General features: G+C 36.5%; 1 protein-coding gene across 2 annotated transcripts in view; it reads right to left on the bottom strand.

Moving 5' to 3' along the window:
- Window positions 1-893: 893 nt before the first annotated feature.
- The window catches only part of LOC137648410 (serine protease 33-like), a 33494-nt gene continuing 22578 nt past the window's right edge, over window positions 894-11809 (bottom strand). For both annotated transcript variants that reach the window (XM_068381333.1, XM_068381334.1), the window contains exons 10-11: window positions 1201-1333; window positions 894-1044 (exon numbers count right to left, since the gene is read on the bottom strand). In XM_068381333.1, coding sequence (XP_068237434.1) covers window positions 992-1044; window positions 1201-1333 — 186 coding nt within the window. In that variant the 3' untranslated portion in view covers window positions 894-991. The remainder of the gene's footprint in view (window positions 1045-1200; window positions 1334-11809) is intronic.

Consider the following 11809-nt stretch of genomic DNA (forward strand, 5'->3'; position numbering starts at 1 on the left):
GAAACTTACGGTGTATTAAATTTCTTATTCCTGATCAAGATATTAATCTTTGGCACCGTCGTTCAATTAGTTCATTATGCAGGTTGCATAAGATTTTTCATAACTCTGACCATCCTTTACATTCAGATCTCCCTGGACAATTCTATCCTGTTCGTAATACTAGGCAGCAGTTAATTCTGGTAGCCAGGCCTTCCCCTATCATGAGGCTCAATACTACACAGTATTCTAGAAGCTTTATTCCAGCTGTTACCAAGTTGTGGAATGATCTTCCTAATCGGGTAGTTGAATGAGTAGAACTTCAAAAGTTCAAAGTTGGAACAAACGTTTTTATGTTGACCAGGCTGACATGAGTCTTTTTATAGTTTATATATGACATATCGGTTTTTAACGCTGTTAATAGTTTATATAGGACATATCTGTTTTGACGTTGTTACTGTTTTTAGAATGATATATTGTTAATTTATTCTCATCATTTATTTATTTCCTTATTTCCTTTCCTAACTGGGCTCTTTTTCCCTATTGGAGCCCTTGGACTTATAGCATCTCACTTTTCCAACTAGTGTTGTAGTTTGGCTAGTAATAATGTATATATATAAATATATATATATATATATATATATATATATATATATATATATACATATATATATATATATATATATATGTACATATATACTGTATATATATATATATATATATATATATATATATATATATATATATATATATACATATATACTGTATATATATACATATATACTGTATATATATATATATATATATATATATATATATATATATATATATATATATATATATATATATATATATATATATATATATATATATATATTGGTATGAATTCAATTTCTTATTTTAAAGCAGTTATGACATTCACATCTGACGAAGAAACGAACACAAACAGCCATATATACTGTATATTTTTTCTGAATTTTTCTAACTGCTGTAATGGACTCTTTATTTATTAGAATTACAAACAAGTATCGGATAATTCAACTGATTTCTTGATCCATTTCATATATTCTGAAAAAAAAAAAATGAAATACAATTAGATATGTTACTATTTCTAGCTTTGTCAAAGTACTTACATAATGATTGACTTTGTTAAACAAGTAAATTATTATCATCCATTAAGAGTATGACTGCAAAAGTTTCGTATAAAAATAGAGTATTTCTTACTGATAACATTGGTGTAGATCAGGGGCAGCGATGTAATCGTTGTGTTATTGCATCCTGAGCTGTGCAGCGCTACGCCTACTTGAATGAATCGACCACTGTCGGATCTAATCACGAGAGGACCACCCAAGTCTCCCTGAATATTGAAATTAGATAAGATTTTTAAATTGTAATCATCGGCAACTCGAGTGGATTCCAATTTGAGGAAATAATATCTGATTGGTATTTGGAGACGATATAATCCTCTCTAAGAAAATATTTGTTGACAACTGAATTAACTAGAAGAGTTAGATTGTTGCATATATCGAGTTGGTGGTCATAAATTATTTCATTTGTATAAGATATGAAATTTGGTAATGTAAATTTTCCTAATTTAAAAAAAATAATGCACTAAAACTTTCATATTACATGAATAATTTATTAAATGAATCGACCGTATATCCGATGAATAAGTCCCTCTTTAGGAGCAATCTTTGCTACTTAAATTGTCTCCTTCTGAGAAGATTTTCTTACACAAATAGAAAACTCGCGAATCTTAAAATTAATTTCAAATCATACATCAGGAAATTATCTAATTCAATTCACATCCAGAAACATCCCAATTGTTATCATAATATACCAACTGCTCTAATCTGAGTTTCTTAACCTCAAATATTGATCAAATAAAAATTGTCCCTTATGGATACATTTTAAATGTTTCTGAGGCTGTGCAGTGAGTGTATGTGATGTAGCCAGTGATTTTAGCCTTCTGGTAGCATTGTAAACGTTGTTTATTGATGAAGATCATAAATGCTCCATTTATATGTTGTTATAAACCCCGTATGAGTCTGAAAGATAGAAAAAGGAAACACAAGAAGCTGATAAGTGGTTCCTACAAGAACACAAACCATCGTCCTTTAATTGGACTATGAGTTTATGGAGGCTGGAACGGCCATTAAGATTTAACAAATTCCCGACCACCTGTCAGCCCGCAATATTAGCACTTTTGACTTCGGCTGTAAGCAGAAGGTACACTTGCATGCATTCTTGATGCCTCTTAGATTTTGACTATTTTATTTTTTTCTTTCTCTCCAAAATATATGATTAATCCTTATCGTCCTTGTGCATTTTGCGAGCAAGAGCAAACATTACTGTTCTCAGTCCTTCCCTCGTTACATGTGGATGTGGGATGATGAGACGATGACAACCTCGTCCCAAGAGAGTTGTCCTTCCTTGGGCATCGCGGGAGAATTCTTGTGTCATCGCCAGGATATCTGAGGTTGCCCATTATTCTCTTCCCAATACTGCTACATCTGTAGAGGTGCTGAAAGGTTTGGCACCTGCTGGTGTGGTCTCTGGTACTTTTAACGAAGCCCCTGAGGCTTCTTCTTCTTCTGTAGGAGTGTTGTCATTGGTTTCCATGACTTCGACCCAGAAGAAGACTGGCAAGAAGGAGCATTACATTATTCATCTTCTTCCTCCTCTTCTGTTTCATCCTTGTGAAATTGTTCTGATGCTATTACTTCTAAGAAGAAGAAGTAATCAGCATAGAAGTTCAGGAAAAGCGATCAACTGGATAGGAGTGAGATTTAGACCAGGAAAAACCCAAACGGTGAGGGTATCTTGATGGGTATTACAGGAGTTTATGCTCCTGCTTTACCAATGCTCATTATCTTACTGGCCCAAGAATGTACACTATCAGTTGAAGTGAAGAGCACAGCTCTATTATCCCCCTTTTCCTTGAGGCTTGACCGATCTCTCATCACTTATGCAAGAGAGAGAGAGAGAGAGAGAGAGAGAGAGAGAGAGAGAGAGAGAGAGAGAGAGAGAGAGAGAGAGAGAGTTCAGTACCAAAAACCAACCCGGACAAGGTATGTGTCTCAGTATGTGGTACAAAAGCTTACACCCTTGTTAACAGTGCTCAGTCTCTTACTGGACTCAGAACACATACACTGTCAGTCACAATAAAGAGTGTCACCAGGTTTAGAACAAACCATCGGTTTCCTCACTTTTATGAGCAATGACACATTTCCTCATGTATCTGTGCTTGGAAATATGATCATTGTTCTCCTAGTGAGCGGTGCCTTATGAGCGGTCTCCTCATGATCAGTGTCCTCGTGATCAGTCACTTCTTTATCGGTCATTGTGTAATAGGTCACCATCAATTTGGTCATCTCATGATAGTTCATTGCAAGGTCAATTGCCTCATGATCATTCTTCTCATGACTCACGGGACACTGGATATGCTTCCATGAGCTCATTAGGTAGAGAACAAAATCACGTCACCTGTTTTTTCGCCACGTGGTCAGTCAGTACACTGAGAAGTTCTGTCTTTTACGCACAACCGTGAGAGAAACAACTAATCACCCAAGATAGCTCTCAATACTTATTTGAACACTAAGATATGGCATAGTGTACGTGCGATCAGCAACAAATGATCGGCGACAAGCGCCTTCATTGACTGGTAGGTACCGATACAGTGCTCACCAACATGCACCCCAAAAGCTACAGTATGATATATTTTGTCAGTCTCTGGGGCCGTGAGTACTAAAGGCAGTCCTGTTTGTGAAGGGGAAGCAAATTGCTGGTAGAGCCCCTCTTCAACCTCTTCTGGATTTTTCTCTTAGCAAACATTTATGTCTGATCGAAAGTTTCTGGTAAAAAGAAAAAATTCAAATTCTCATCTTCTTTACAGTACACTCCTGATTTTGGTCTCTGTCCAGATTACAGTATTCTGACTTGTGTCCTAGAAATATCCCACTCAGTTTACCAGCCAGGAATCCTTTTGTCCGATGCATGATGACTGCCAGAATTTCGCTGTCTGTGCTACCTTTGTGGTGAGAACAGAGAAAAATTATTTGAGAGAATGATGACACAGGTTTTCTCACCCATTCGGATACTGCATTTAGGTCAACATATGCCAATTGCCAGAGAAGTAATGCAATAATGTTGAATTGCAAGTGAAACTAGCCGCAGGGGAACAAAGACTGAGTGGTAAATCATATAATTAAAATAATGCACATACACACAAATGCAAACCACACAAATTGGCTGCAGTTGGTGGAGTAAAGGACACTAATCTCTTTGGTATTCAGACAGAAAGCAATGTTGCCACATCCATATATCATGGACACCAATATGTTACCAAATTACTCTGTAGAGCGTGATCGAATATATTTATGTAACTTAGCAAATTGTTTATTTGAGGGAACTTAGAAATTCTTGTTAATGGCAACTGAAAAATATAAGACATTACAATAAGGGCTTCCAAGCTCACTAGGTCAAAATATTGATTAGGGACAGAATTTATCTACGAAAATTACAAATGTAGGCTAAGATCATGTCAAAGAAGTGGAGGAAAGCATACTACCAAAACAAGAAATGTATTAGAGCGCCATATAGTGCACATACTGTACAGTACAGCCTGTGCCAGAGGATGAATTGGTTAGTCAGCTAAGCAGACAAATTGCCCTTCTTTGCCAGCTTATTTGGTTATTTATGTGATGAAGATCAAGAAATGCAGAAGAATGCAGAACAAACTACTCTATGCTGTGTGCTGAAGAGACTTCAATATGCTTACTGGTTGGGTAGGAAAACTAGACCTTCATGAATACTGGAAATGTATATATTCTTAATGATGTTGATAATATAATATTCTAAGCAAAATAGGGTGTTAGAGGTAGGATGCAAAAATGATTATTCACTTGTGTGGTAGAGGATATCCATGAAGGGTGTGTTGATGGGAATGTTTGCTCTAGGAGATGGAGTGGAACCTGAATGTAGAGTCAATGATGATATGGCCTTGAAACCTTATATGGACGTGGTGTTGGTCAACAAAGTGTGTACTATTGTTCTCACAGTTTAATGTTCTGATGAATGAAACCATACTAAATATCTAACAGAGAAATTGTCATTGAATATAAAGGCAGTTTTGGAAGCAGCATAAAAGTTCTATCATAGTTAAGTTTACCGAAGGAATCATGCCGAATACTTTGTTTAAAATTTAAAAGGAGGCTGATGAGACTGATTTTTTTCCAGCTCACTTAAGTGTTTAAGGGAAACCAAAAGAAATGGGATATTATGTCCATCTGGTGCTGACATTTTTGGGTATGACTGCTAAAAATTAGATGAGTAATGTATACAGTCAGGTAAATACTGCAGTTGACCAGCAAAATAAGTTTACTAATGATCTGGTTTCAGGATGTAATGTGCTCACTAAACATTTATATAAGTAAACCATCATTATCATTCTAGTGGATAGGGTTTTGAAAATTATTATTTGCTCACTTATAACAAAAGCCTGCATATATAGAGAGGAGCTGTTTAAGGTAAATCCCTTACTATTTGTCGTTTTTCTTCTCTAGCTTCTGATGCTGAAGTATCACATCTCATTAGAGAAGTTCCCACTGATACGTTGGCCTTTCGTTTCTAGAGCCAAAGATCCTATTTTAGCATTTCTTCTGAAATCTCAAAGCCTGTTAACATAATATGTCTCATCTGATCAAAATTTAGCCAATGAACATGAAGTTTTCAGGTAGTTGTTCAAAGGGAAGAGATAGAATTTTCCATTATGTAGAACTATTGGCAAGATCAGACTTACTATTACAATATTATTCCAATGTGGGTTAAGAATAAATGGGAATGGGGAAGGAAAGTTAGATTGGATATTGATGAGGCTTTTACTGGGATAACTAATTTTTAGTTATTTTGTAAAACCTCCAAAGACAAGCATATTTGTTTGGCAAAACAATTTTCTGCCCCAGAACCTCATTTAGAATGCATATTGTATCTATGTAATATCATCAATAACAAAGTAAATTGCACCTACTGCTACACAAAATAATTTAGCACTAACATCATGTAGCCAGTGTACCTGAATATTATATAGTCTGTGTTCTATACCAGGACAATGTGCGAGCGACCCATTAGGTGATAACTGAGAGGCGAGGTGAGCGCAACTAAACTTTATTAAACAATCATCGAGTTTATATACAGTGACTTTCGAGGAAGAAAGTCCAAAAAATTCAAATATGATAAAGCTTGTGCTAACATGAAAACAGTATGGTCTATTAACAGTGTTCTTGAAGAGTGAGTAATAATTTAAAAAATCAAAACCTTTACAATGTATGAGCGTGTTTGAAACACATGCGGTATAACAAGCCTGTTTCACAGAGATAGAAGCCAAGACACTCTGATATATTGGTCAAACATAGTCCGCAGGCTTTCAAGGAAACACTCTTATGCCAAGTACTCAAAAACTTCCAAGCACCGAGAAAAAGGCCCGAACTTCCTAATGCTTTTGAAGGTAATGTCCAGCTAAACAAATCAGACAAAACTGATAATACTAGACTTGCCGACCTAGCATGATCAATTGCCCATCTAAACCTAGAGGACAAAGACAGCCAGGTGGCTGGAATCACATACCCTTGAACACAAGCCATGTGGAGAAGGGTTCTGCACCAGAAAATCTGGAGCCTTTCTTTTAATATTGTGTAAAGGGAAACAAACAGGTATAAAAAAATTAAAAATAAATAATTTACTATAACTTAAATTGTTACTGTTCAACCTTGATCCATTCATTTGAAAATGAAATCCTTTCTTCTTGTTTTGATTAGTATAAAAAGATAAATAACTTTCTCCTCGATCTCTGGATGACAACTGATGAAATGTTTCTCCAATGAAACTACTGCAAGTGTATTTAGTCTCTACGAAGTCATAGGGCTTCTTAGAAAAGTCTCTACGAAGTCATAGGGCTTCTTAGAAAAGTTTTTATTACTTTTCAGTTATGAAAAGTAGCATTCTGCCTCTGACAAGGTCATGGGAATTGTCAAGAGAGCCAAAAAATATTGTAAAAGAAAATAATGGCTAGAAGTAGGATAATAATCTAATTCTACACTGTATTACATTCAAGAATATGGTAGACAATTTTATAGAACAATACACGTGGAATGAAAAAATAACTACCTACCACAAATATGCCAAGGTCATCAGTTAGCACTGCGGGAGCGACAGTGCTCTCTCTCTATCTCAGCCTCACGTACAGCTTTCTATGTGCGCATGTACAAAACATCCAATGCAGCTAGAACTGTGAAGTGGACAATTCCATGCAACAAATTTTTCTCTATTTCTTATAAACTGAAGGATGGCTACTGATATTACGCTTAAGGTTTATATATTGTACAAGGATAAAGAAAGATAAAGTGAAAATAAGGGGTGCTGCAGTTCCACAGTGATCTATACATAAGTCACCAATGTTAAGGTACGACTAATTCAGTCTGGACAACCAAAAACATTCATCTCAAGCAGATAGCATTTCTTCCTGTTCTATCCTTTTCTTTTACTTGGTATTGGGCTGTTTACATTGAGATGAAGAATCTAGTAGCAATCTGCGCATGATTGGTTCAGGACAAGCTGCCTTTTTATGTGACAAAAAGGTGTACTGTACTGCAATAGAAACAAATTTCATCTTGATACTCTAGTCTACAGGTAAGTCTGTTGTCAGTTGTCAGAAGGCAAAAGATACTCAACCGCGCTCAGTCAACTATGTAAAGACATTAATGAGTGGCAATGTGTCAAAGTTTACAATGGCACAGAACACTGCATGTATCACCTGCAAATAACATTTAAGGAGGCAGATCTGCTAATGCTCATGCATGTACTTGACTGTTTCTGAGCAGGTTACAGTACCTGGGATGTACTACCATGAATACTGATGTAATCGTTACACTTCTATATCCTGTCCCAAATGTTATGCAAGGAAGGACATAAAGAACTGTGGGAACGAGCTGGATGAGGTGACACCGCCATTTTGTACCACTACATATTCTCCACAATCGACAGGGAAATGATCTTTGCAAGGTCCTTCTAGCTCTACATAGCCTAACTGGATGTGACATCAACAGTAAAATTGGCACCAAGAAAGTAACCCTCAAGTATAACCCGGAAATCTAAATTCAAGGATTCAGCATCTCGGCTGAGATTCCCTCAGGGAGCAACGCAGCAATTTCATAAATCTCAAAAGAACTATTTCACTTTTCAAAATCAACATCACAGAATATGCCTTCAACAGTCAAGGTATTGAACGTCATACCCATCGTACTTTCTTCAATACAATGCTTACGTCACGATGCATGTTCTTGATAGACTCAACAGTGATCCAGCGAGAGAACTGCTGTCTCAGCTTCCACCAGCGACAGGATTCTGTCTCCATGTCAATCTGCAGATGAAGGATCTTTTTTCTTTGTTGTCATCTCCTTGCTTTTGCAGATTCCTTGGGAGAGCAACGGCCTAGGAGACAAAGGCCTTCCAGATGAATCCGGTTGTAAGTTAACAAACAATCCCTCTCGATGTCCATATATGGTCTCTTCCCATGGGCGCTATGTGTCACGCCCAGCGACGTGCCCTGTCCACCACTCAGTCGGGTCTGAGTCGCCACGAGTCATAGTCATACAGATCTCGTAATTACGCTGCTATTTAAGACCAATATTCTGAGAACTTATATTCAAATGTTTTAGAGTAGAAAAGAGAAAAGAGAGGAACTTTAAAGTAAATTCATGTATTTGTACCTTCGTTCCCTGACCGTTTGTTCGCCCAAGAATAGTGTAACCTAAATCAAGATTGTTTAGAAGAGCACTTATTTTTATGAAGAAGATTGATAATTTTTCAGACTTTTCAAGTAACTTAAGTGTGCTCTAGAAGATGTAATTTTTAGTGAAATACACTCTGTTGAATCGTAGATTAGTCTCTACCTAATTCCGCTTTTTGAACTTTTATTTTTTTAAATTGTTGAGAACTTTGACAACTCAATCCTGAAGAATTTGATTTACTTCTAAGGATGGTCATCTTTTACCATCATCATCATGGAATACTCTTAAGGTACACTAGACACTGGTTAGCCTTTGTAGAAAATGCACACAAGTAACATGTTCCTGTAGAGCAGCCCTGGTGAAGAGTGTGATGTTCTGTAATTGTCTGTTGTCGAATTGGTGTAAAAAATTGTATGTTTATAATAGAGAAAAGGTTTATGTAATTAAAATCGCTTTACTTGATTAATCTACATGCTAAACAACTTTTTCACTGTCTTTGGCAGCGACTTAAGGAATCCCATATAAGTTTACCCAATAAAACTATAATTCCTTAAGGTAATTTTAGAGATAATTTGCATATTTATAATGCCATAATGAATAAAAAAAAATATGATACTTGTAATCCTTGACCTCCAAAACATATGATTTGTTAAAATCGAATGGGAATTGACAAAACTGTCAATGAAATAAGAATTTCTAAGATTCACTTCATAAGGATCAAGCCTAAACTTTGTAGTAAAATGTATAGGGATTTGGACTTGGCGTTCAAACTTTTTAAAAAGTACCTGGTATGTACAACAATAAAAACATGGGTTACTTTGTACACTTGAGATGGACACAAACTCACCCCCATAGCCAGGACTGTACCTTTCTTTCTTGAATTTACATTGCAACAGCTATCAAAGATGAGAGTCTCCTTGTCCTGAGGGGGAGGTTGGCTTGCTACACAACCTGTTAAGCAACTACCAGCATTCGCAATGGGAATATATCCAGAGACTTGTAGATATACTCTTGTACCTGCAGGTAGTGAGCAGTGAAGGTTGTCTGATGAATCTAGATTTCTGACTTCAGCACTTGCGGCAGAGACAGATTCTTCTTGAAGGGGAGGGCGGGGTTGATTTCTCTTACTCCGTGGGCTCGAGCATTAGATCAATCATTCCAGGTTTTCTCAGAAGAAGGGTATGTGTGTGTGTGTGTGATGGCTTCTCAAAGCCAGAGAGAGACTGTATCTTTGCTCCAGCCTTGGCATGTGCCAATTTTTGTAACGTGCTATTTTTTATTGTAAAGCTCATTACAGCCACGATTGCTACACCTCCAAGAGAATGGGTAGAAAGAAGAGCAGAAAGCTAGTAATTTTACTTCTTGGAGATTGTCTTTTTCACCCTACCATTGCTGAAGAAGAACCTCTTATGTTCTGGTCTGAAGTGCTGGGTTTTCTTAATGTGTGCACCATAGCACCCTCACAGGTCAGAGAAGTAGGTTATCCTGACCACTAGTCATGTCTAGAAGGGAGATGGAGGACTGGGTTCATGGACTAACCACATACTCTGGTACAAAGATTATCGAGACTTTCCATCTCTCGGAATTACTAACGACATATGAGATGCCACATAATTCACCTACTCTCTTCACCAAGGCTAGAAACAATAAGAATACAGTCTTAAGGGCTCATATGGAGTAAATTTACGAGAGCTCAGATCTTTTGTAATGATCCATGCTGGTGGTCTAAGTTTTCTGAGAGAACAGGACTGCTTAAAGCTACTCATCAGTATAGATCACTCTCACAAAGATGTGAGGTTCAGACCTTTCAGTATGAAGACTTGACTCAAGGTTGAGCGATAGCCATATACCACAGAGACTGAGAGGAGCTTTTCTCAGTTAAAGTAAACGAGTAAAACAGCAATTAAGTTGATAGAGATTCCGAGTAGAGATGTGTCCCATGTGTGACACCATTATTCTTTGGAGTATTATTGTCACAAACTTTTGAGTTGTATTACAGCTGACCTATAAAATAGTATTTATGTCAGTTTAAAGTAATTTTTAAAGTAAAACTATTAATGTATGTAATTGTATGTATGGGTGTAAATACTGAATAAAGTAAAGTATAAGTGTTCTTGGTTCTGGTTCATATAAACCTCAAATGCCACAGCATATATTATGGCACCCAACATGGGGCTTTGGTCATTTAAGGCATTATTCTTTGAGGTATTACTGTCAGAAGCTTTGGAGTTATTTGGACCAGAAATGATAGTAAGTGAGGTAAGATTTATTTGGAAATGTAATGGAAATGATACAGAATGGACGAAACGGTGAAAGTTTTGAGGGAAGAATTAAGGGGGAAAGAAGGTGTGAATAAAAGTTTGAGGAGAGAAAAGGAAGAACCCAGGATGCATGTAGAAAGGATAGAAAACAGAGTGAAAGGTCACTGGAAAATAGTTAAGGTGATAATGGAAGAAAGGATTGAATAAAGAATGTAAGAAAGAATGTCTGAAATGACAAAAAAAAAAGAAAAAAAAAATGTGGGGAGTGGAAGGCACAGAAAAATAAAGAAAAACGTCTACTCCTATAGCTTTATAGCTCTACATGCTGATTCAGCAGCAACCATTACCATTTCCTCCTTAATCCTAGTTTGGGTAGAAATAGGTTTGGGCGTTCAAGTGCGAATGTCCAGTCTCTAGGACGGCCATTGAGTAGAATTGTTTCTCTTATGCTCACGGGCACCTTTTAACACATTAAATCATAATGTTTGAAGAATATGAATTAGACTTCATATTTGGCGTTCAAATTTCAATAATGAAATAAATGCACAGAAAGAAGTAAAAGGTGAGGTAACCATAATTGAGGGCAAGAGTCAAATGACAATTTGACCTTGGCCATAACTTTTCAACTACATGAGATAGATAGACAATAAATATTTGGCACACATGAACCACTAACAATGCCAATACACTTATTAAGGTCAAGGTAACTGTCAGAGCCATAATTATAGGTAAAAGTTCATATAAGAATTCATCTTTAAAGATTTAAAGATCACCTGTGACTGACAG

Source organism: Palaemon carinicauda, chromosome 10 (genome assembly GCF_036898095.1).
Source record: "Palaemon carinicauda isolate YSFRI2023 chromosome 10, ASM3689809v2, whole genome shotgun sequence".
In the NCBI taxonomy this organism is placed as follows: domain Eukaryota; kingdom Metazoa; phylum Arthropoda; class Malacostraca; order Decapoda; family Palaemonidae; genus Palaemon; species Palaemon carinicauda.